Source organism: Liolophura sinensis, chromosome 6 (assembly GCF_032854445.1).
Source record: "Liolophura sinensis isolate JHLJ2023 chromosome 6, CUHK_Ljap_v2, whole genome shotgun sequence".
NCBI classification, from domain to species: Eukaryota; Metazoa; Mollusca; class Polyplacophora; order Chitonida; family Chitonidae; genus Liolophura; species Liolophura sinensis.
The window spans coordinates 79,546,486-79,574,327 of record NC_088300.1 but is presented as its reverse complement, the minus strand read 5'-3'; the positions used below and the strand labels follow the sequence as shown (position 1 = coordinate 79,574,327).

Here is a 27,842-nt window from a genome sequence, read left to right as displayed (position 1 = left end):
CCTGTATTAGATCTGGTCTCGTCAGCCGTGTATTAATCCCGGTCTCATCAGCGCTGTATTAATCTTGGCCCTGTCATCCCAGTATTAGTCCCGGTCTCATAAGCCCTGTATTAGTCCCCATCGTATCAGACCTGTCTTAGTCCCGGTCTCGTCAGCTCCGTATTAGTCCCGGTCGTATCAGGGCTGTATTAGTCCCGGTCTTGACTGTAGTCTTGTACTGGCCTCGACCTCATCAACCCTGTATTATACCCGGTCTTATCAGTATTAGTCCATTTTCAAACGTATCAGGCAGTCACGAGGACACGTTGTCCTAGATAACGTTTAGGTTTGATATCACGGACCTATATGTGTGTACCCAGCTGATCAGCGAGCACAGTCGGGATTTACCGTTAGACAAGCTATCCTACTCAGTCAGGCAAGCAGAACCAGTGTGTGTGGAAGTCTGTACTAAGCCCACTCCACCAATCAGAGAAGACAGGTGGGTTTGTGTACAGTGTTCGTGGAGAAAACGGACGTGTTAGGTCCCGGATACAATTGAGAATTACTTGGGATCACCACGAACTGATGGGATGCACAGAACAGCCCTATAACACTACCATGACGTGAGCCGGGCCTGATCGAGTCCGCGCTATCTGGCTGTGTGTCTACCTATAACTTACTCTACCTGTGCGGGATTTTTACCTTCCATTGTTTTGGGGTCAACCGCAGTCAGAATGGCGGCTAGACGTGTGATCAGCCCCATACTCAAGTACTTTCTGTTCTTTGTCAATTTTATATTTTGGGTAAGTTTGTGTTGTTATTCTCTTTCAACAAACACTCCAACGGTACTGGTCACTTAATTTCTAACCGAGTAGAGTCACATGTTCATATTCGCTTTATCTGCTGTAAACAGCTGTACGTATAAGGTATGTAGCCCTCACAGATGTGGCCCTTGTGTAATGCGTGCATTGACTGGACTCCCTGTATTCGTCACTCTTCGCTGCCCCACGCCTGGTACAGGTGATCACGGGCAGGTTTTGTTACCTGTAGGCCTAAGGAGCGACCATCACGCCGTCACACAGTTATAATCCCCACCCCTCAGTTCCTGAATGTCTGTTACACTGCAAGGCCTTGGCTATGTATAGTCACATATGGCGGGATTCTATCGGATATACACCGATAGTCCTACGGCTAATTTATACCAATTTTCTCATACCTTTTCACCCCAGCCAAGGCCGTAACCCCAACCATTATGACAGGCCCCTACACCCACTCCTACCATAAGCCCATACACCTCCCCTACCCCCCGCCAGGCAGAGGCCATTTCACCCACCACTACCATAGTACCTTACGGTACCCCTAACATATGCCCTGACACTTACTTTTGTCCACGACCCTGTCCTCTCTTCCTCACAGTCGTAATTCTCTTCTTATAAATCACATTTGCATGTATACCATATGTCTGTGTATAGGCCTAATCTTGGATGACTGCAATACCAGTGAGTCATATTCAGCACAGACAGTTCTAATGGTGTAGGGACATTCTAGTCATTTATCTGTAAGTTATCGTGTTCAATACTTTCATCTCAAACATGAAATATGACCTAAAGATGCATTTTATGTTTGCATTGTTGTTCTTGTACAAAACGGTAAAATTTAGGCTCTATACTGACTGACCGGAACTATTGATACTCCAGGAGTTTGTTATTGTGTAACATATACAGATCTCAATGTCTGATCTCAATGTTCCTGTACGTGGTGCTAATTTATACAGTCTTCACCATTACGCAGCGTACAGAACACTTTCTAAATGCTAGAACAGTCTTCACCATTACGCAGCCTACAGAACACTTTCTAAATGCTAGAGGCCATATGTAGTCCTAGAGTTATATATATGTGCTCTAGCTACCACTGACCCCAGCGGCCATATCTTAGTGGTTTACGTCCGAGGTTCAAAGTTTTGTTACAAATGAAGACCAAATCCTCGCCTGTACATAATGAGAGAGTGTTATATCGGTGTATACAGACAGAATGACATACCGGTGATAAAATCCCCCCACACCTGTGCTAGGAGAAGAAATATGCTTTTTTGCCAGAGAAAGAAACGCTTGGCTGATGCAGACAAATTCCATTTGTATATGTGTAGGCTTACAAACACCGAGTTGTCACGCAAGTTTATATTGCCTTCTCGATATCATTCCGTAGACTGGATAACATTGTTACACGCATGCGTAATGATTTGTTAAAGGAGAAATCCCAGTTTATTTCGTATATTTTAGCCTTTCTTTGGTCATTGTTGGTTGTAAGTTGTGTTATTGCCTATAATTGGAGACGGCACAAAATAATTCTGATTGAATGTACAGACTCAATACAGGGCTTCAGTAAAGACAAACGTTGGATCAACTCTGAACAAGAAGATTAAATTAGATTATACTAAAAAAAAAAAAAAAGACGAACGAATCTCAAATTGAAAGCTGAGGGTATACAGTTTGTTGGGAAATTACAAAACAGATTTACAATTCAACCAACAGACGTTTTCTCACCTATTGTTATCTAAGGTAGTTTTACGTGTGATAAAAAAGCATTTGAACGATAATATTTGTAAAATATCCTTTATAAATGACTCTGCAATACCACTGAGTGAAAAGGCGAGTATGACAGTCATCTTTCTGACACTAATACACCTCAGGTGATACACTGGAGATCCTAAGTAATATAGACACATCGAAATAGTTAGACACATATGATGTGAGTCTGACGGTAAATCCAACCTGGCCAATACTTTCCCAGTCTTTCTCTTAGAAAAGCAATCTTTCCCAGACAATGGGAAGAAGCAAATGTGACCCTTCCGGAGGGTCAGTACTTCCCTTGTTAAGCTGTGTTAGGAAAGTATTTCAGACGGGCGTTTTAAAGTATGTAGGCCTATTTCGTCATTTTGAAGTCGTCTTTCACAATACCAACACGGTTTTCTTTCAAACTTGTTCAACTGTAACACAACTTTTCTGCGTATATTGTGACATTTACAGATGCGTTTGAAGGTGTACGGCACCGAGGCTTACTGTCATATTTTATGAAATATGTTTATTGTGCATATTGCGGTGTCCGTATGACACCAATCTTACATACATGCATACGTACATACATACATACATAGGTACATACATACATACGTACGTAGGTACATACATACATAAATACATAAATACATACATACGTACATACATACATACATACATACATACATACGCAGGTACATACGTACATACATACATACATACCACCTGCGCAGTACAATTATCAGCATCACAAACGTGTGTGTGTGCAGCATCTCACGAGGTTTGAAATGTTCAGACACAAATCTTCTGCATGAAGTGCAACGAAATGTAGAATGGTGGAAATCTCGGCTTGTCGAATTCAATCCCGATAAGACAGATGCTCTTCTGAGTTCCATTTTCACTGTTGACTAGATCTACCTCAGTTATAAGAGACCTTCACGTAAAAGTCCATCTTGTAACTTGAAACTTCAAACTTGAATTGATAAACTAATTCTGGTTTGAAGTTTCGCATAAGCACCTAGATGTTGCCTTATCAAACGACGGCTTTTGGAATACGTACATTAAAAATATTAGAACTACACGGCCGCTAAAATACGCCTTTTTGTGTCTTAAAATATAAATGATCATATAAACTTAGAAACTGTGTATACATCATTTATCGCGCTCGTTATCTTGGGTCATTTGACAGACTCCAGCTTTCAGACTGGAATATCTAGCATGGGTGTCTCAGGACAGTATGAATTGTCACCGGAAGCTGTCCTGCCAACCTAAGGCAAATCAAGGCTGGACTGAAGAAATTAAAATTGCGACAGAAAATACACAGACTAAAATTATTTCACAAGATTTTTTGTGATACGTGTATCCAAAGATTTTCTCGTGGTTTGCCCCAGATGACAGCTGACTTACATTTTCTTTGTCAAACGGGATTCTTCAGAAATCTTTTGTCTCGTACAATTATTTATACGACTGGAAGTTCTTGTCGCCCAACATGAGAAATGTACACAATGCAGAGTCGTACCGCAGGAAGGTTATCGCGCTTTTAAAAATATCTAAACCACCTCCGTGTCTGTACTGTGGAACGAGATCTGAAAATATTGCCATCTGTCGCATGAGGAACGGCTGTAGCCTACTGAATGACGATCTTCTTAACAACAATCTAACTGATAACTCCAAATACTTAGGTAATAAGGCAATGAAACTACGGTGCTGTTGTATGAAAACAATAATAAACCTGCTAGCACACACATAGATTAATGAAGTTTAGTATAACACGGAGAAGATATTTTGGTGTAGTATTTTCGTAAATAAATTCGTTGTATATTTTGTTTTTATTTTGGATATAGAAAGAATAAACAATACAGTAGCCAGCTTCCCGTGAGCTTGCCTATAGCACAGTATCGCCTATCGCACGGTATTGCCTGTAGCACCCTATTGCCCATCACACCCTATTGCTTATCGCACCCTATTGCCTATAGCGCCCTATTGCCTATAGCTTCGTATTGGCACCTATCTAAATAAGCTTTGATTTTAAGTCTTTGTACTTTTTCGTTCATACACGCTCTTTTTTCGTACAGTCTCTCGTGATTGTTTCATTTTTATCTCACAAATACATCTAGTTTATCTTCCTAGTGGTTTATGAGTGTCGACGTGTATTTATATCGATGTGTATGTATGTCTATATGTTTGCGTGTGTCTGTGTATGGCTGTTAATGTACGTACTTGTCTATATACACGTATGCGTGTGTCTATATGCGTATATATGTCTATATGCGTATGTATGTCCATATGTGTATACGTGTGTCTATATGTGTATGTCCATATGTGTATACGTGTGTCTATATGTGTATGTCTATAATAAACTAAAACTAGTAAACAGGCCTACATACGCAAGCAAGCAAGCAAGCAAGCAAAGCTTAAAAAAGAACACATAAACAAACACATAAACAAAGAAGCACACAAAGTACCTATGCGTGAATCAGCGGTATGTTTATACACGGCAAATGTTGACTTTCATACATATACATCACAACCATTACTGTATATATCATGTACATATCAGAGTAGCACCTATCTATGCAGAACCACGAAGTGAGGCTATCGCATGTCGTCTCTAGACTTTGCACATGACAGCGGTTTGATGTTCGATGTTACCTGCCCTTGAAACTCCTGATACTTGACCTACATTAGGCTTAATGACGACCAAAACACGCCGGCAGAATGTCCTTTGAAGTCATTAGAAGAGCTGCATCAAGCAGTGATGGGGCGTCCATGACAGAATAGAGAAGAACACAGGCGCCTATATTTACAGCTGAGCCATTGATCAGTTGGGCCCATGTGTACAGTATTTGTCAGATAGACTCTATCTCACGTGACCCAAATGGCCGTCATACAGCTGGCACAATCTCACCGAGTCAGTTTATTTTGCAACGAACATGCCCACATATGCATCATGGGGAATGAAAATCATTAAACATGCCCATCAGTGGATATCGGGGAGGTGATGGAATGTCTATCAGTGGATAACTGGGGAAAAAAGTTCATCAGTGAATAACGATGGGGAATGCCCATAAGTGAACAACGGGGAGAAAACATGTCCATCAGTGAATATGGGATGGGGAGGGGGGCGTTGATGGAATGTCTGTCAGTGAATCACTGGGGGGAAAATGTCTATCAGTGAATAACGAGAGGAAAAGCGAGTGAATAAACTTGCAAACAATAAACAATGAAATTACCGAAAATGAAATATAGTAAACACGTCAACCAATGATTCAAAGGGAATGTGAGCGGATAAACATACCCACCAATGATTCAAGGGAAATGTGAGGGGATAAACATACCCACCAATGATTCAAGGGAAATGTGAGGGGATAAACATACCCACCAATGTTTCAAGGGAAATGTGAGAGGATAAACATACCCACCAATGATTCAAGGGAAATGTGAGAGGATAAACATACCCACCAATGATTCAAGGGAAATGTGAGGGGATAAACATACCCACCAATGTTTCAAGGGAAATGTGAGAGGATAAACATACCCACCAATGTTTCAAGGGAAATGTGAGGGGATAAACATACCCACCAATGTTTCAAGGGAAATGTAAGGGGATAAACATACCCACCAATGATTCAAGGGAAATGTGAGTGGACAAACATACCCACCAATGATTCAAGGGAAATGTGAAGGGATAAACATACCTGACAGTGATTCGAGGGAAATGTGAGGGGATAAACATACCCACCAATGATTCAAGGGGAATGTGAGGGGATAAACATACCCACCAATGGTTGACTGGGGACGTAAGCCAGTAAAGCCACAAAAGGTTATTGTGGAAGGCAACACAGCGCATCTGCGTTAGTGTGTAGTCCCTTTTCATTGTTGACTTTAAACCGTTCTTCTGTTCACACAGCTCTGTATTTTTGTCTGTATCCTAAATATGCATATGACAGCGATCTGTATGTAGATCTGTACTCCCTATCTATGACAATATACCCTAAATGATTTAAAATATCCTCAGTGACTGAGTTGCTAATTTTTCTCAGTTCTGGGAGTTCTATTGATATTATATATACACCTGTTATACAGTTTGTTTGGAAGGTATAGGATGGTTTCCTGCCCGAAAACTGTAAGTCTCAGCACTAAAATAATACTTTATGGCATTTATATATCTCTAAAATTGCCATGTTTGGCTGAAATTGTAAGTCATTTTGGGTAGTTTATATAACTGTAATAGTTGTGTCTGTGTTTACACTAATATGACAACATTTTGTACATATTTAGGTACAGGTCTCACGATAACCAGTAGGCCTATGTGTGTCTAATAAGCACTGTATGTGTGTGGCTTAGATGTGTGCCAGTGTATGATGTGTGTGGCTTAGATGTGTGACAGTATATGATGTGTGTGGCTTAGATGTGTGACAGTGTATAATGTGTGTGGCTTAGGTGTGTGACAGTATATGATGTGTGTGGCTTAGATGTGTGACAGTATATGATGTGTGTGGCTTAGCTCTGTGACAATATATGATGTGTGTGACATAGATGTGTGACAGTGTATGATGTGTGTGGCTTAGATGTGTGCCAGTATATGATGTGTGTGGCTTAGATGTGTGCCAGTATATGATGTGTGTGGCTTAGATGTGTGACAGTGTATAATATGTGTGGCTTAGCTCTGTGACAATATATGATGTGTGTGACTTAGATGTGTGACAGTGTGTGATGTGTGTGGCTTAGATGTATGACAGTATATGATGTGTGTGGCTTAGCTCTGTAATAGTATATGATGTGTGTGGCTTAGATGTGTGACAGTGTATGATGTGTGTGGCTTAGATGTGTGACAGTATATGATGTGTGTGGCTTAGATGTGTGACAGTATATGATGTGTGTGGCTTAGATGTGTGACAGTCTATGACGTCTGTGGGTCAGTAAGGCTGACAAAATGACTAATAAGTAACGGTATATGGATGTGTGACGGTAGATGATGTGAGACAGTATATGATGTGTGTGACTTAGATGTGTGACAGTATATGATGTGTGTGGCTTAGATGTGTGACAGTATATGATGTGTGTGGCTTAGATGTGTGACAGTATATGACGTCTGTGGGTCAGTAAGGCTGACAAAATGACTAATTAGTAACGGTATATGGATGTGTGACAGTAGATGATGTGAGACAGTGTATGATGTGTGTGGCTTAGCTCTGTGACAGTATATGATGTGTGTGGCTTAGATGTGTGACTGTATATGATGTGTGTGGCTTAGATGTGTGACAGTATATGATGTGTGTGGCTTAGCTCTGTAATAGTATATGATGTGTGTGGCTTAGATGTGTGACTGTATATGATGTGTGTGGCTTAGATGTGAGACAGTATATGATGTGTGTGGCTTAGGTGTGAGACAGTATATGATGTGTGTGGCTTAGATGTGTGACAGTATATGATGTGTGTGGCTTAGATGTGTGACAGTATATGATGTGTGTGGCTTAGATGTGTGACAGTATATGATGTGTGTGGCTTACCTCTGTAATAGTATATGATGTGTGTGGCTTAGATGTGAGACAGTATATGATGTGTGTGGCTTAGGTGTGAGACAGTATATGATGTGTGTGGCTTAGATGTGTGACAGTATATGATGTGTGTGGCTTAGATGTGTGACAGTATATGACGTCTGTGGGTCAGTAAGGCTGACAAAATGACTAATAAGTAACGGTATATGGATGTGTGACAGTAGATGATGTGAGACAGTATATGATGTGTGTGGCTTAGATGTGTGGCAGTATATGACGCCTGTGGGTCAGTAAGGCTGACAAAATGACTAATAAGTAACGGTATATGGATGAAATCAACCTGTATGTAGGGAAACAATGAATACAACAGAACTGAGTCATTTAGACTCCTGATGACTACATGTGACAACCACCTTATCGTTCCGACATAACCAGTCTTGATTGTTCTTTTCCCATTGCAAGACAACCATTTGCTATAAATAGGGCCGTCATTTAAAGAGAAAATTCCCTCATACAGAAGGACAGAGTGCTGAACAACTGCCCCTGTCTAGGATGTTGGAAGCTTCCCCTAGTACACTGATACCCTACGTAAGACTCTGTGACTGTACTCTGTACATAAGCAATAGATGTAGATCACTTGCATTTTAATGGTGTGATACCAGAGTATAATCAGCCCCTCGATACGTTAACATAAACATCTTTAATTGCAAAGTCAAGTTTGGTGTGAAGTATTGGGGGCGTCCTTGTCCGTTATAGCGCATTTGGTAATGATTTATTTACTAAAATCAATTTGAATATACGTGGGAATTTCAGCCGGAGATAGGCATTATACCTAAACTATTGGCGTGACTGTATGGGTGGCATCCAAACGTCTTTAGAAGTTAAGAACTGAAGGTTTTGTTCTTATATAGGCCTAAGCAGATAATGCTGTCAGTCAATGTGGAAGTGAAGGAATACCTTGATACCATTCAGTTCTTTAGTCAAATTTGTATGTGCCCTGGACCTATGTCTCCTTAGGTCTTCTCGTATGCAGTCCATTCGTCAGTGAGTTTATTGCAAAGACATGTAAGGTTATACCTGGATATTGTATTTGCCTCTGTATGGTTCCTCTTGAACCTTCCTGAAAATGAATACCTTCCTTTATGACAGTCGTCTTCAAAGAGTTCACAGGTTTATTAGCATTCCATTGTAGTAAATCTCTGTGGACCAGTTAGCTGAGATTTCAGTCTGTGCCTCAAGGTTTGGGTAATAGAGTTTCATTTTGATAACGTCTAAAGCATTTTTTACTGTGATTTATTGTAGCTATGCACGTCTATGGTACTTAGGTTAGGCGTCTTATCACTCCAGTAAGTAATTTTCTAGTGCCTGTAACGACCCCTCAATGGTCACGCCCCCGTCGCGGTCCACTTGTCTAGTCAGCTGCAGATATATCTACAGAATTCCTGCAGAATATACGACAATGTACACTAAATATACACTATTTACATCTCAATTTACATCTTTACGAGGATCGATGCTGATAAGGAAAGTCGTCTGCTCTGGATATTTAAACATGACATGATAAAGCTGCCATTTTCACCTGTTCGAGAGCTCATTAGACACTGAAAAGGCCGTCGTAAAACCCTATATATGCACCGTCACAGAGAAGTGATATAAGCCTCGCTATGTAATATAATGCATCGCTACAGGAATAGGTCAACAGGGTATGTAATGCTGTGAAAACAAGCCGTAGTTGCCAGGTTGTATTGATCCGGGTTTTACTAAGAAATACAGGTGTTTTTAAAGGGGGGGGGGGTCCAAGTGGAATGATGCACGCCAATAACGAAACGTTGAATAAATTGTTTTCCCAAGTAAACTGCCAATTGAGGTTGCTTTACATAAATGTCCAGTACTCAAGAGAACTAAGCCTTTACACAGCTATAGTAAAGAACACCAATGGTATAAGGATACACGCGTGGACAGTAAAGAGGGGGAATGTTAACACATTGAGTCCACAGAAAATGCTAGGCTTTGACCCTTGACAAATTACGCATGTTCAAGCAACGATAGATAACATTTCAAGACATGCTTGGGTACACCGTTAAGTACACATTTTAAGTGTTAGGATCTGTAGCAGTGAGTGAGAAAATTGGCAACAGCCTGAAAAACTTCATCGTGATTTCTCACCTGTTTTAAAACCGTGTCTTCTGACGGGTTCCTAACACCAACACGAGTTAATTCTGCGTAAATGACGCTCCTGGCGTCAATATGACGTCTACAACGAAAGAGAACATGCGTAACAGTATCTTCTACAAAACATTCCTCACAAAGACTCGTGTCATGGAGACTGAAGAGGTGTTTTTAAAACACTCTATTCCGGATATGTATTACTTCGGTACGTGTAACGAACACGGGACCATAAGAGACACGGACGTAAATTTGAACACCATGACTGAAGAATTTGAACTGCATGGATGTACCGAAAACCTCAATTATCCGAAAATAAATCTAAATAGTCATGAACCCAGGAATCAAGAAATCAAAATGCTGAAATTTGGCCAGAAAGCACTGACTTACCACTTGCCTTCAGAGAAAGTGACATTAATTATTATGGGAACCAAACTCCAGAAGATCGTGGGTTTCCCCCGGGCTCTGGCCGGTTTCCTCCCACTATAATGCTGGCCTCCGTCGCATAAGTGAAATATTATACGCCGTAAAATACCAATCAAATAAATAAATAAATAATGGAAAGTGCTTTTAAATCATCGCCTTTCTCATATAAATTATAAAAATCAAACACTCACATTTCTTGTGGCGTAAAGTTTATTGGACATTGGTGGCAGTCGATTTCCTAAGGGCTGTGCACATTCAAATCCTCAAAAATCTGAGAAATAGCCTAGATGTGTCATCTTGCACGAAATCAGACCATGGAAACGGATTGGTTCTTATGCAAATCTGATATTACCATCCAGCAAAGCAAAATTTTTATTTTAAGATGAAGTAAAATTCAAAGTTTACTCGTATTCAATGTTGTCATAAAACCGTGTAAATTACAGTGGACTGTGGAAGGAAGGTGAGAGAGCGTTGAAATGTATGACCAGATGCGACAGCAGCATACATGGACAATCTGCTGTAGACTATATGGCCTTCCGAAAAACATGAAGGACCTTTGTAGCATCCTTCCTACAAGGCTTGTTTATTGGATAATGTAATGAACATATGAGCTAAAGGTAGTTTTGAAACAAGTACAAGATCTGTTATCTGCTGTGTTTTAATTGAACAAAGTGATCGAAATAATTGCATCTAACTAAGAACAAAATTATGGACACTGCACTCAACACAAGATCACTGGTAAAGCTTATTTTGAACCGTTGTAATAAAAGATCATTTCTTTGTAATGGACAAATATACTAACAGAACATCTTACAGTAGTCCACATCTAGTTGATACTATAATGTCTGATTAGAGAAGTGTGTAATCAACGGTTTTGTTGGAACTGGTATAATGAAACGCCATATATGATGGCCTGATCCTTGACATGAACTTGTCCTTTCATCATCGATGATAATTCACTGTGGAACGGAACTCTTTACGTTTTGATTAATCCTTTACAATTGATTTGTAAAGAGACTATTGATATTAAAAAAGATAGCTTGTGAACTAAATGATGACAGCCAGACATCAGTAGAACTGAACATATTAAGTGATAGTTTTTCCAGTTTGTGTAATGCTCAGTGCATTGTTTTGAATTTACAGTTGTGCTACTTCCTGTATGCCATACACTTAGTTTTACCGTACTCTTTCTTAATTTATTAACCTATGCACACCGGCGTGTTATATTTTCATAACTACTTTCTCATTTATATGCAACATTTAACTTTTATATAGACTTCCTTGTATATCATCATTTACACTTCGATACCTTTAGTTATTTCAGGTGAGGCTTACTTAAAATTCATGTGCAAACTTTTACCTTTGCTATAGACTTCCTTATCAAAATTTACACCTGCACACCTCATTTCAAGTGAAACATATTTGTGATTCATAAGCAAACGTTTGCTATTTCCTTCCATATCAACCTTTATATAATTTCGAGTCTTACTTTCAGTTATAATTTGTATGCAGTAGCCATGAATACCTCAGTTTTCTTCTGCTTATATACACTGGGCTTATCCCATGACACCATGGCCAACTGTCCTTTGATAAAGTGACTGGCAGTGGGGACTGAGGGAATGCTGTATACTGTACATGGTCACATTGGGCTTATCCCATGACACCATGGCCAACTGTCCTTTGATAAAGTGACTGGCAGTGGGGACTGAGGGAATGCTGTATACTGTACATGGTCACACTGGGCTTATTCCATGACACCATGGCCAACTGTCTTTTGATAAAATGACTGACAGTGGGGACTGAGAGAATGCTGTATACTGTACATGGTCACATTGGGCTTATCCCACGACACCATGGCCAACTGTCTTTTGATAAAATGACTGGCAGTGGGTACTAAGGGAATGCTGTATACTGTACATGGTCACACTGGGCTTATCCCATGACACCATGGCCAACTGTTCTTTGATAAAGTGACTGGCAGTGGCGACTGAGGGAATGCTGTATACTGTACATGGTCACACTGGGCTTATCCCATGACACCATGGCCAACTGTCCTTTGATAAAGTGACTGGCAGTGGGTACTAAGGGAATGCTGTATACTGTACATGGTCACATTGGGCTTATCCCACGACACCATGGCCAACTGTCCTTTGATAAAGTGACTGGGAGTGGGTACTAAGGGAATGCTGTATACTGTACATGGTCACATTGGGCTTATCCCATGACATCATGGCCAACTGAACTTTGATAAAATGACTGGCAGTGGCGACTGAGGGAATGCTGTATACTGTACATGGTCACACTGGGCTTATCCCATGACACCATGGCCAACTGTACTTTGGTAAAATGACTGGCAGTGGCGACTGAGGGAATGCTGTATACTGTACATGGTCACGCTGGGCTTATCCCATGACACCATGGCCAACTGTACTTTGATAAAATGACTGGCAGTGGCGACTGAGGGAATGCTGTATACTGTACATGGTCACATTGGGCTTATCCCATGACACCATGGCCAAGTCCTTTTGATAAAATGACTGGCAGTGGGGACTGAGGGAATGCTGTATACTGTACATGGTCACACTGGGCTTATCCCATGACACCAAGGCCAACTGTCCTTTGATAAAGTGACTGGCAGTGGGGACTGAGGGAATGCTGTATGCTGTACATGGTCACAGTGGGCTTATTCCATGACACCATGGCCAACTGTCTTTCGATAAAATGACTGACAGTGGGGACTGAGGGAATGCTGTATACTGTACATGGTCACATTGGGCTTATCCCACGACACCATGGCCAACTGTCTTTTGATAAAGTGACTGGCAGTGGGTACTAAGGGAATGCTGTATACTGTACATGGTCACACTGGGCTTATCCCACGACACCATGGCCAACTGTCCTTTGATAAAGTGACTGGGAGTGGGTACTAAGGGAATGCTGTATACTGTACATGGTCACACTGGGCTTATCCCATGACACCATGGCCAACTGTCCTTTGATAAAGTGACTGGCAGTGGCGACTGAGGGAATGCTGTATACTGTACATGGTCACATTGGGCTTATCCCATGACACCATGGCCAACTGTCCTTTGATAAAGTGACTGGGAGTGGGTACTAAGGGAATGCTGTATACTGTACATGGTCACGCTGGGCTTATCCCACGACACCATGGCCAACTGTCTTTTGATAAAATGACTGGCAGTGGGTACTAAGGGAATGCTGTATACTGTACATGGTCACACTGGGCTTATCCCATGACACCATGGCCAACTGTACTTTGATAAAATGACTGGCAGTGGCGACTGAGGGAATGCTGTATACTGTACATGGTCACATTGGGCTTATCCCATGACACCATGGCCAAGTCCTTTTGATAAAATGACTGGCAGTGGGGACTGAGGGAATGCTGTATACTGTACATGGTCACACTGGGCTTATCCCATGACACCAAGGCCAACTGTCCTTTGATAAAGTGACTGGCAGTGGGGACTGAGGGAATGCTGTATGCTGTACATGGTCACAGTGGGCTTATTCCATGACACCATGGCCAACTGTCTTTCGATAAAATGGCTGGCAGTGGCGACTGAGGGAATGCTGTATACTGTACATGGTCACATTGGGCTTATCCCACGACACCATGGCCAACTGTCCTTTGATAAAGTGACTGGGAGTGGGTACTAAGGGAATGCTGTATACTGTACATGGTCACACTGGGCTTATCCCATGACACCATGGCCAACTGTCCTTTGATAAAGTGACTGGCAGTGGCGACTGAGGGAATGCTGTATACTGTATATGGTCACACTGGACTTATCCTATGACACCATGGCCAACTGTCCTTTGATAAAGTGACTGGCAGTGGGTACTAAGGGAATGCTGTATACTGTACATGGTCACACTGGGCTTATCCCATGACACCATGGCCAACTGTCCTTTGATAAAGTGACTGGCAGTTGGGACTAACGGAATGCTGTATACTGTACATGGTCACACTGGGCTTATCCCATGACACCATGGCCAACTGTCCTTTTGATAAAATGACTGACAGTGGGGACTGAGGGAATGCTGTATACTGTACATGGTCACACTGGGCTTATCCCATGACACCATGGCCAACTGTCCTTTGATAAAATGACTGGCAGTGGCGACTGAGGGAATGCTGTATACTGTACATGGTCACATTGGGCTTATCCCATGACACCATGGCCAAGTCCTTTTGATAAAATGACTGGCAGTGGGGACTGAGGGAATGCTGTATACTGTACATGGTCACACTGGGCTTATCCCATGACACCAAGGCCAACTGTCCTTTGATAAAGTGACTGGCAGTGGGGACTGAGGGAATGCTGTATGCTGTACATGGTCACAGTGGGCTTATTCCATGACACCATGGCCAACTGTCTTTCGATAAAATGGCTGGCAGTGGCGACTGAGGGAATGCTGTATACTGTACATGGTCACATTGGGCTTATCCCACGACACCATGGCCAACTGTCCTTTGATAAAGTGACTGGGAGTGGGTACTAAGGGAATGCTGTATACTGTACATGGTCACACTGGGCTTATCCCATGACACCATGGCCAACTGTCCTTTGATAAAGTGACTGGCAGTGGCGACTGAGGGAATGCTGTATACTGTATATGGTCACACTGGGCTTATCCCATGACACCATGGCCAACTGTCCTTTGATAAAGTGACTGGCAGTGGGTACTAAGGGAATGCTGTATACTGTACATGGTCACACTGGGCTTATCCCATGACACCATGGCCAACTGTCCTTTGATAAAGTGACTGGCAGTTGGGACTAACGGAATGCTGTATACTGTACATGGTCACACTGGGCTTATCCCATGACACCATGGCCAACTGTCCTTTTGATAAAATGACTGACAGTGGGGACTGAGGGAATGCTGTATACTGTACATGGTCACACTGGGCTTATCCCATGACACCATGGCCAACTGTCTTTTGATAAAATGACTGACAGTGGGGACTGAGAGGATGCTGTATACTGTACATGGTCACACTGGGCTTATCCCATGACACCATGGCCAACTGTCTTTTGATAAAATGACTGACAGTGGGGACTGACGGAATACTGTATTCTCACTGTGCTTATCCCACGACACCATGGCCAACAGTCGTTTGTGTAATTAACCAAACACTGATGCTTGGATTCGTTTTAAAGCCCAGTTAGATAAGGTATTGTTATTTGTGCTGCGTTTAGGATGTATTTAATGTTAGTGTGTTTTGTGGGCAGCTGGCCGGCCTGGGCCTGATGATCATCGGTGCATGGGTACTGAACGAGAAGCAGAAGGAGGTGAGGGATGCCTTGGATTTCTTCCTCGACCCGTCCTGTGTCATGTGCCTCACTGGTTCTGTCACCGTCTTCCTCGCCATGGTCGGCGGCATGGGCGCCCTCCGGGAAAACCAAATACTTCTGAAAATTGTAAGTAAGCGCTCTAAACAGATATAGCCTTTACATATTTACAGCCACTCACTGGGGCAAAAATTCTAAAGCTCTATTATACCAAATTGTGAAAAAATTTGCTCACTTTAGCCAACTGGATCGGACATATTTAGTTGAAAATTGTCAGTTACAACTGGCTTGAAATGTGATTGAAATGTATTTTCACTTCACACGTGTTGATAGCTCCACACTTGTTGATAGCTCCGCACGCGTTGGTAGCTCCGCACGTGTTGGTAGCTCCACACGTGTTGATAGCTTCTCACCTGTAGATGAAGCGGCGATGTGTTTGTGGTACCTGTATGTGTGTCACGGCAATGCTCGCTTCTCGTTGTTATGTCTGAACACGAGGGGTTGGCATAAATACTTTCACCTGCAAGGGTGCATACAATTGAAGCATTGTTTGTGAATCAGTGCGGATATGTCAAACAAATTGAGAGTGCGCTTGTCTACTTCGGGCGACACATTCTTCACTAATGTACACATCACTATATTAGATATGTGCACTGAGCGACTTAACGGTGAAAGTGTGACTCGCTAAAGTAAACCGAACCCCGCCCAGTCATTCGAGGCTAGACTCCTGAAGATCAGGTTTTATATGACCCAAGCCTAATTTCCATTATCTAATATCTCCGTGCGCTGAAAGGCCAAGTCGCCATAGATGACATAAGTCGTCATGCTGATCAGTCACGTGATTCAAAACTCCCTAAAAAAAACCCCAGTCTAGTGCTGACGGACGCGCTCATGTACATGTAGCTGCGTTTCTTGCTCTTGACACAGCGTAGTGCAGTGTTGTAACTAGAGAACACGTGAATGTTGTGATGATTGGCTAACTCAACACACGTGACACATGCTGGCAATCACCCGTTCTATTTTGTATTGTTACACTGTAACAGACGCCATATAACAGCCTATATAACAGCCTATATATACTACGCATGCATGCAGATTCCAGATAATCGTTTGGATTTGGTCTTCGATTAATTTGTTAAAACATGTTTTGTATTAAAAAACAGTTTTTATTCAGAATACAAAATGAAACGTGTAGAGAACAGAATGCTCTTTTCCTAATAATCTGTTTACCGTGGTAAACTGTGAAAACGTGTTGTGGTCACGTGAGAAAGACTGTACCCGTGATAATGTTAACATGCTGTCTTATCTTCAATTTAAAATAGAATGTGCAGATGTCAGATCAAAAGCTATCGTCTTTAACAGCAGCAATCGGACAGCTTTGGATAGCATGATGATATAGATTTGTTCTCAACCAAACAATGTCAAATTAAACAATATTCTTATACAGAATTAAAACAGAACCATAAATGAAAATGTTACAATTTATTGCACAAGCATCGTCACGATGACTAAAGGATATACTATATATCCGATGGCTTATCATGTTTTTACCGTTGTTTTCATTGCTTTCAAACATGATATGCGCTGCTGAAATAATGGACGCAAAACATGCGTATTTGAGGGGTATCCCTTTATCATAGCTTCCTAGTATACCCCGGCTGGTACGCCTGCACTATGGGAATGCGACATGTAGCTGCTGAATGACTGAACACTGACACATGACAAGAGAAAGGAATAATCCAACCTCACACGATAAAACTAGTTTGCTGAATAGGGAATACTGACATAAAGGCTCAAACAAACAAACCAGACATTTTATTTGATAACTAAGAAAATTGCTTTTTTATTATTGATTACACACATACGAGTAGACCAAAGCTTTCATAGATGTATAGATGTCAGGTTACTTTCATGAATTTGACATATGTGAACAGTAACCAAGTGATATACTAACGTAGATAAATGCTTGGTCTGAATGCTCCATAGTGTTAACCTGACCTTATATACGGCTACATCTGTATAGCCTCTACAACGTCTACAGCTCTCGTGCTTTTCAGGGCTAGATATAACAGATGAATACTTTGTAATGATACATACAAACACATGATCACTCAAAATGAACATTGTAATGGTGTAACTCTGTGTTAGTTGTCTGCCCGATGGCATTGTACGGGCGATACTCGACTATCTGTGTATGTAATACAGGTAGACTGGTTATCAGGCATAACCCGACAGGAGTAGGCCTACTTGTGTACAATTTACGCCACAATCACGATGTGTAAACACGGGCTCTGATAGCACAAAGCTTTCATGTAGGTGAGCCACACACAGCTTAGTCATACCTTTAGGTGTATACGAATCTATGAATAGCCGCGTTTCTTTACCTGCACTCTGTTTAATATATGTTTATCTTTGGCAGTGAGCTTTATGTCGTGACGATGAGACTTCCGGGTCGCTTTTCTTATCAGATTCTTTATTCAGAGCAGTCCTATCATGCCCTCTACAATCTCTATACTACACAACTATTTGGTGTCTTAACGTGTTTTAATCAGGCCCTGTTTGGTCTCTCTTCATATAAGTATTTTAGACAGGACTTGAAACATTGCACTTTGAGTTTTTATGTACCTTTCTGCAACAGTATTAAGACGATTGCTAAACATATCTGGCCTACAACCGTGTGTTATACATGCTTGAAAAAAAAGAGTTATTTATTTATTTGATTGGTGTTTTTACGCCGTACTCAAGATTACTGAAAAAAAAATTACCGATAATATCGTTGTGTTACAATGATATTCAGTTGGATGCAGAAATTAATTTTCTTTGAAAGTAGTTACCGTTTTGATTCCTTCCTAGTTTTAATTTACTGGTTAGTACAAGAAACCATCAAAAAACATTTTCGAGACGAACAGTATACTAAAGTACTCACGTGTTTGGGGAACCCAACATATCTATTGTCTATACATATGCAAGATTAACATAATAACTCCTGAACCATAAATACATTTAAGCTTAATTTAATTTAAATCTTCAATCTAAGTACCTTGCAGCGTCAGATATGCCTGAGCGAGTCTGCTGAATCACTCGCGCTCTGACATGACAAATGCCCTCGGAAGGGGAACTTTATTACGTGAATTATATTATCAAGAATGGTAAAAGAAATGTTGGTTTGTTTCTGTCGTTCTCAGTACCACTATACTTTATCCACCATCTTGCTGGGAGAGATTGTCCTGGCTGTCCTTTTGTTTGTGTTTTACTATGTCCCTGATGCCAGAACAAAGCTTCAACTCTTCCCAGAAAAAACCTTCAACGACGCCATCGTTAAGTATAGAGACGACGATGATATGAAAGACCTAATAGATACGATACAAGAAGGGGTAAGTGTCAGATGTAATAAGGGGAATGTTAGGTTATCAGTAATGCAGGCTGAGGTAATCGTTTATATGTAATACAGGGAATGTTAAGAGTTTATGTGTTGAACAGAACGAGTGAAGTGTTTATATGTAATACGGGGAATGTTAAGAGTTTATGTGTTGAACAGAATGAGTGAAGTGTTTATATGTAATACGGGGAATGTTAAGAGTTATGTAATAAACTGTGAGGTGAGTGTCAGATGTAATACACGGAATCCTAAGAGTTATCTAATGTAGAATGAGGTAAATTTTTAGATGTAATACAGGGAGTATTAAGAGTTATACAGAATGGGGTAAGTGTTTAGATGTAATACAGAAATTGATAAGAGTTTATGCGTAATAAAGAATGAGGTAAGTGTTTAGATGTAATACATGGAATGTTAGGGTTACCTGTTGCCAAACGCCTGTCAAAGGCGCTTTGTCCACAAAGCTTTCTCGTCTGTTCAGTCATGACCAATCAAAAGCTAGAATGCGTTCAAAGACAACGCTTCCGGTATTTATAGTACTTAAAATTACACACCAGCTATAAGCTTTTTATGTTCAAATGTGCCACAGAACAGTAAAGATGCATTTTATGTGCGAATATGCCAAAACAGTATTTTATGTTCGAAAATGACATACACTTAGATGAAGTCAGTAGAAGAAGTGCCCTGTGTATTTCATTTGCGAAAATACTATAAAACATGAAATATGTGGGCCCCTATTTATTTTACATATGTATGCCACAAAAACAGTGCAAAATGTATGTGTGAATATGCGATATTACAGTGATGATGCATGGGCATCTGTGTAAAATGAACATATTCGAAAAGACAAAAAATGTAAGCATCTATGTATTTCATGTGCGAATATTGTATAGAACAGTAAAAATGTTGTCCACAGTGTATGTTCAGTGAGAAAATCCCATCAAAGATATGTGAGCCACAGTGTATTTCATGTGAGAAAATACCAAGCCATGGTGTGTGCAGTCAAACTTGCCAGTGGTATGTGACCGAAATGTCCCGTTGTTTCTTTTCAGCTGCAGTGCTGTGGTCTGTCAAATACTGATGAAGGCTACAAGGATTGGAATAAAAATATTTATTTTAACTGCACGGATGACAAGTCAGTGATCGTGTCGTCAGAGAGCTGCTCCGTTCCACCATCTTGTTGTATTAGAAAAGCCGTAAGTATACCCTCAGTTCAAACGCCGTTTTTTAAACGTTAAAGCGGCTTGGGCGATGCAAAGCGTCACCCCAAACCGTCTGTACAGTCTAATCTTCGTTGAAAACCACTTGTCTTCCTCCAGTATGGTCGTTCAGCATGAAGGGGATAGTGTAACGACTGGTTGACACGTATCAGTATAATAGCTTACTTGCCTTCGGTAAGTCGTATCAATGAAGCAGCACTAGATAAAAGAGCGGTGGAAATCCGTCCTGCAACAAGGAGGAACATTACATACACTATAAAAACCCCTTCGTTATCATATGACTGAAAAATTGTAAAGTAGGACGTTAAACCCCAAGCACTCACTCACTCACTCACTCACTCACTCACTCACTCACTCACCCCTCCACTAAGGTGTGAATAACCGTCAGTAACGACAGGTCAGTGATTTACGCCGCACAATCCCGTTTCCTCCACACATAAAATTAACCTCTATTGCTCTGGTAAAAAAATCTTGAGTAGGGTGTTCAGCAACATTCAGATAAATAAATAAATAAATAAATAAATAACTGATGTTGTGTCCTCGATTCAACACTTAATTATCTGTAAATCTTTCCAGTAGCCTCATTTCGAGGTATAAAACGCATTCATTCGCAGTAATTAAACACCAACTGTTGTTTATGGAAGAGGATAAAGTTTGGTAAAATTTGTTTGATGAATAAACTAATGACACCGAATCTGCCGTATGCAAGTCAGAAGTGTTGTATTAGTAAGTTCTGTATGTTTGTGAGGCCAGTGCTGTATGTGGATGAGGCCAGTGCTGTATGTTTGTGAGGCCAGTGTTGTATGTGGATGAGGCCAGTGTCGTATGTTTGTGAGGCCAGTGTTGTATGTTTGTGAGGCCAGTGCTGTATGTGGATGAGGCCAGTGCTGTATGTTTGTGAGGCCAGTGCTGTATGTTTGTGAGGCCAGTGCTGTATGTGGATGAGGCCAGTGCAGTATGTTTGTGAGGCCAGTGCTGTATGTTTGTGAGGCCAGTGCTGTATGTTTGTGAGGCCAGTGCAGTATGTTGGTGAAGCCAGTGTCGTATGTTTGTGAGGCCAGTGCTGTATGTTTGTGAGGCCAGTGCTGTATGTGGATGAGGCCAGTGCTGTATGTTTGTGAGGCCAGTGCTGTATATGGATGAGGCCAGTGTCGTATGTTTGTGAGGCCAGTGCAGTATGTTGGTGAAGCCAGTGCTGTATGTTTGTGAGGCCAGTGCAGTATGTTGGTGAAGCCAGTGTTGTGTGTTTGTGAGGCCATTGCTGTATGTGGATGAGGCCAGTGTCGTATGTTTGTGAGGCCAGTGCTGTATGTTTGTGAGGCCAGTGCTGTATGTTTGTGAGGCCAGTGCAGTATGTTGGTGAGGCCAGTGCTGTATGTTTGTGAGGCCAGTGCTTTATGTTGGTGAGGCCAGTGCTGTATGTTTGTGAGGCCAGTGCAGTATGTTGGTGAGGCCAGTGCTGTATGTTTGTGAGGCCAGTGCTTTATGTTGGTGAGGCCAGTGCTTTACGTTGGTGAGGCCAGTGCTTTATGTTGGTGAGGCCAGTGCTTTATGTTGGTGAGGCCAGTGCTGTATGTTTTAACCAGATTGCGCATAACGTGTATATAAGTGTGTACCTGTCGTCATTTTAGGGGGATCTCATAAATCTCCAGTGTGGTGCAAATGCCCTGAAGCAGGAATCTGTAAGTATACCTGATACCAAAAACACATCTAATGCCAAAAGAACAAGTGTTATCAAGAAAGCAGCTAGTTCCAAAAATATTCAGGACAAAGCTACTAGAAGTTGCAGTAGGTGACATCAGTTACCTAGGCTGCATAACTGAATCATAGATGTGGTCTTGTTGGGAACTTTATGTTCCTACACAGTTCTCTTTCGCGTAGCCTAATACCATTTGACTTTCACTGATAGCTTAAATAGACAAAAAGCTTATCACTGAAATCTAGAATCTAGCTTTTAAAAAGGAGGAGCTTATCACCAAAGGGGCCAGGCGTTTAAATCTGGCTTAAATAGAGGCGTAGCTTATCACAAAAGGGGCCAGCTACTCCTGAGTAGCTCATAACTAAAGGGGTCAGGCGTTTGAATCTGGCTTAATAGAGGAGTTGCTTATCACCAAAGGGGTCAGGCGTTTGAATCTGGCTTAAATAGAGGAGTAGCTTATCACTAAAGGGGCCAGCTACTCCTGAGTAGCTCATAACTAAAGGGGTCAGGCGTTTGATTCTGGCTTAATAGAGGAGTAGCTTATCACCAAAGTGGTCAGGCGTTTGAATCTGGCTTAAATAGAGGAGTAGCTTATCACTAAAGTGGTCAGGCGTTTGATTCTGGCTTAATAGAGGAGTTGCTTATCACTAAAGGGTTCAGGCGTTTGAATATGGTTTAAAAAGTGGAGTAGCTTATCACTAAAAGGGCCAGCTACTCCTGAGTAGCTCATAACTAAAGGGGTCAGGCGTTTGATTCTGGCTTAATAGAGGAGTTGCTTATCACCAAATTAGTCAGGCGTTTGAATATGGTTTAAATAGTGGAGTAGCTTATCACTAAAGGGGCCAGCTACTCCTGAGTAGCTCATAACTAAAGGGGTCAGGCGTTTGATTCTGGCTTAATAGAGGAGTTGCTTATCACCAAAGGGGTCAGGCGTTTGAATATGGTTTAAATAGTGGAGTAGCTTATCACTAAAGGGGCCAGGCGTTTGAATATGGTTTAAATAGTGGAGTAGCTTATCACTAAAGGGGCCAGGAGTTTGAATATGGTTTAAATAGTGGAGTAGCTTATCACTAAAGGGGCCAGGCGTTTGAATATGGTTTAAATAGTGGAGTAGCTCATCACTAAAGGGGCCAAGCGTTTGAATATGGTTTAATAGAGGCGTAGCTTATCACAGGGATAAGCTTATTATGGGGATTTCAAAAGAGTGGATGTGGCCTAGCTATACACTGGGTTTCTGCCGACCTGTCATGGCCGACGATTCAGCTGTATGGTTCTCTTAAGGCCTATGTTTTTTTGATAAAGGTATTCCCATATTTTAGATGTCTTCTTGATTTCTCTCTTACTTACTTGAACGTTCGCAGACGTTCGCTAGAAAACTGTACATTGGTTGTTTAATATGCTTTGTCTGTATACATTATCTCGCCAGTGTATTTATTTCTTCAAATTGTTTCAAGATTTAAATTGCAGTCTATTAATTTATAGCTTACTATTAGCGCTCCACGCGCACGCCTTTGGCGAGTACAGTTACCTGTAACAGTCGACACAATGCATTACCTTTTGGCGAGTATAGTTACATGTAACAGCTGATGCAATGCATTACCTTTTGAACACCTTTCAGTCCAAGATAGGAAACACTATTTACACGGACGGATGTATTAAGGCACTGGGCACGTGGATAGAGGCGCATGCGCTGGTAGTAGGTGGAATAGCGCTTGGCATCCTTCTACCACAGGTGAGTGCAAATATAAATCTTATAACCAACCTCAGTAACAGGTGAGTGCAGAAACAAAATCCATAACCAACCTCAGTAATACGTGAGAACAGAAACAAAAACATAACCAACCTCAGCAACAGGTGAATGCAGAAGCAGAACTTGTAACCAACCTCAGCTCGGGTTAGTGCAACAGGTTAGTGCAGACACAAAACTCATAACCAACCTCTGTCTGAGGTTAGTGCAGAAACAAAATTCATAACCAACCTCAGTAACAGGTGAGTAGAGAAACAAAAACGTAACTAACCTCAACAACAGGTGAATACAGAAGCAAAACTCGTAACCAACCTCAGCAACGAGTGAGTGCAGAAGCAAAACACTTAACCAACCTCAGTAACAGGTGCGTTCAGTAACAAACCTCATAATCAATCTCAGTAAAACTGTTTACAAGATATAAACCAAATTTGTGTCTTGCTGCTATCGGACTAACGGATATACATTACATAATTAAATAAGTTTTAACCTAGTCGTATTTTTAATTATTGTTTATTTAGGTTGTCCTCATTTGCTTGACGAGGAATTTCGACGACCAAATCAGCGCCCAAAAGTCAATGTGGAAACGGAGATGATGTTAGCGCACAAGTTGGAAATGATACTTGTCCCTACAACAATTTTTATGTAGCGTCACAAGATTTTGATTTTATCAGTATTTCATTCTGTTGACGGTGAAACGGTGTTTGAAAAAACACTGAATCAGTCTAATTCCTGAGTATTTGCTCTCTGTGACATTTCAGGAACACTCACTTCAAGGTTTTCTCTGCTTTGTCCGAAAACGTACTCACCAGACCTAAAAGAGCTAAACATTTAGATCAAATCTCCCAATCCCATTGAAACAACTATGCAGTATGCCTATATTTTGATTGAAATGTACAGACACTTACTTTAATTTTGAATCACTATCGCCTATATAGTGACGGTGCTAATTTTGTCAGCATTACGCCTCACTGAATTGTTCAGAGGGTAATTCTGAGGACTGAGGATTCTATAGGTTGGAACTTTGTTTATCCATATATCCCATGGAAAGCAACTTCATGTATCCACTGAATCCCAGAACTATCCCATGTATCATCTCAACCTCACAACACCGCTCAAATAAGTCTTCGCCGTGATAGACGTCATCAGACGTTGGCCTCGTCCAAAGTGTATCATGTACAGATTTCAAGGCCTTCCCTACTCTCTTATTTCTGGTGTAATTCTGTTTTTACACCAGAGAGCTATTTGAAGCTACACTTCCAAACTTTTAAGCACTTTTAACCATGAAGTGTGGTGCAACTTAGTAAGGACTGCATATAATTTCCAAAGCTAACTAGTTGCGCGCCCTTGAATGAGTCTGTTCAGGGGCATACTGTTCCATTCTGCATTCTAGTTGTCTCCGTAGCTTGTGAACAGTTAGGAGGTAATCAATGTAAGATAAGGTAAAAGTTATAATATTTTGCTTCAACGATTTTGTCAAGTATGCATGGGAGTATTACGTTTAGTTTGGTCTATGTTACACTCTGAAACAAATTTACGTTGTGAAAATGATTGTTGGCTATATCCGCAAAAATCCTAGATGATTTCAAATTCATTCTATATGTTGGTAAATGTATGCATGTAAACCTAGTGCCTTTTGCAGTTAACCTACACACGTGTTTTGTGTAAATATACCTATATGCAGAAAACCACTTATACGTGGAACGCTGTGAAATTGGGGGAATTCCGCCATTCTACAGTAGTATAGCCTTGTCCAAAAACCTGGCATCACTCGATTCAGTGCCACTGAGAGCCTTACAGCATGTCTGTCTGCAAGCACTCCGGTTACTTACTATCACTTCACGGCATAAATGTTTCTTCATAATGAGCAGCTCAGTATGTGCAAAAGATGAAACCGTAAATTAAGAGCAAGTTCTTTTCGTCCAGTATATTTTATAGACATGGTTGATATATGAGAAAGTTTAAAGTGTAAGTAACATTTAGTAGTGTTTTTGCGTGTTTTGTCTTACACTTGCGAATTAATGTTGTCTCTAGTTCTTAAGGTAGTCCAGTTTTAAGTTATCTTAAACCAGTTGACCACAATTTTTAAGTTTTATTATTTGTTTGTGTTTTTAATTAATTTAATTTTTTTATTTGGTTGTTCATATGTTTTATTGATGAACCATAAAGGGTCTAATTTAGTTCTTGAGCTAAAACTGTTAATAGTCAATCTAATAATTACATTCATTCTAGTGTTTCTGTCTCTTGTATTTCTGCTTTTCCCCTAATACCTTTTGTCTCAGTACAGGAAGCACCTGTATGATGTTTAACGGTCCTCTACCCTATATCCCGATGCAGGAAACACGTGTAGCGTTCAACTCACGTACAATATCCCCTATATCCCGATGCAAGAAACATGTGTAGCCTTCAACTCACGTCCAATATATCCTATAGCCCAACGCAGGAAACACGTGTAGCCTTCAACTTACATACCATATACCCAAGACCCCGATACAGGAAACACGTGTAGCCTTCAACTCTCGTACAATATACCCTATATCCCGATGCAAGAAACACGTGTAGCCTTCAAGTCACGTACAATATAACCTATATCCATATGCAGAAAACACAAGTAGGCTTCAACTCACATACAGTATACCCTATAACCCGATGCAGGAATCGCGTGTAGCCTTCAACTCGCATACAATATACCCTATATCCCGATGCAAGAAACACGTGTAGGCTTCAAGTCACGTACAATATACCCTATAGCCCGATGCAGGAAACACGTGTCGTCTTAATCTCTAGCCTAAAATATCTTCTATCTAAATATTTTCTTCTAAAACGAAGCTAAACGCTGCAGTTGATATTGCTTCTATGCCGTAGATTGTACTGTCTCGCCGTGTATGTATAAACTCACGGGAACAGCATTATGCGCTTGAAAAGCTCAAACTATAACAACTAAAAAGTATTCTTAACGTTGTGGTGCTTCAGCTTGTTTTACTGAATGGGTTTCTTTTACTGTGTGGTTTGTTTTGTAATAATAAAACAGTATAATAATTAATTAATATACATTGATTTATTTGTAGACGTGTATTTAGGTGTATACATCCGGTTTGTTATAGATTTATATTTCTTTAGTTAAACTGTATAAATGTCATATGGTTTCACTGTCTTAATTTTAGATCGATAACGCTTACCCTCTAAGGGCGGCGAATCTTGTAAATTGCTCCACAGATATGTTCATCCATGTTGTCTGCTATTCTCTGGTTGGATAAAGGGCTGAATTTTTGTATCAATTGCGCGTCATCTTATTTTCTTGTTTTTTTTTTCATCTTGCTCAAGCAATTTTTTTTCTGTCAGGATTATAAAGTTTTATTCTTCGTTCTTTATTCTGATTTTATTTTTATTCCATGATGATGAGTCTGCCCGAGAAGTTCAGTAAATGACGAAGGCGATTTACATCTCCAATTCGTTACTCCAGTGGTACTCTTCATATTTAGATGATGTCTCAGTATTTATACTGATTGTATATTTACAAACCCTTGAGTTTAGATTTAATTGTGAAAAAAAGAAACAAAACAAAAAGAAACTCTCATCTACGCATCTATTCCAGTGCCTCGATTACATCAATATGGGAATCCCTATTTCTGTCGGTTTAACGATGGACTTGCAATATATTTCTTGTAAAATGTAATCCATTCCACTTTAGCACGTACCGAAGAACGTGTTATCTGTTCAGATGTATAATACTTTTATTACTCTTTGAAATCACTTATTATAAAGGCCCTGATGTCCTTTATATAATATACAAAATTTATTGTGATATGTAGGTATGCAACTACATGAATGAAATAAACTTTTATATTTGAAACA

The 27,842-nt window shown here is 40.7% G+C and overlaps 1 protein-coding gene across 1 annotated transcript; it reads left to right on the top strand.

Annotated features, from left to right (window-relative positions):
• Nucleotides 1-379: 379 nt before the first annotated feature.
• Nucleotides 380-27,842, top strand: LOC135469197 (tetraspanin-5-like). The gene is made up of 7 exons (XM_064747744.1): nucleotides 380-782; nucleotides 15,889-16,077; nucleotides 19,134-19,322; nucleotides 20,377-20,520; nucleotides 22,176-22,226; nucleotides 23,862-23,975; nucleotides 24,509-27,842. Exons 1-7 carry the CDS (start codon nucleotides 714-716, stop codon nucleotides 24,581-24,583), a joined length of 831 nt encoding a protein of 276 aa, XP_064603814.1. The 5' UTR covers nucleotides 380-713; the 3' UTR covers nucleotides 24,584-27,842.

Coding starts and splice junctions, on each gene's coding strand:
- LOC135469197 (XM_064747744.1), top strand. CDS start 714: ATGGCGGCTAGACGTGTGATCAGCCCCATACTCAAGTACTTTCTGTTC. Junction 16,078..19,133: donor ACCAAATACTTCTGAAAATT/GTAAGTAAGCGC, acceptor TGTCGTTCTCAG/TACCACTATACTTTATCCAC. Junction 20,521..22,175: donor CTTGTTGTATTAGAAAAGCC/GTAAGTATACCC, acceptor TCGTCATTTTAG/GGGGATCTCATAAATCTCCA.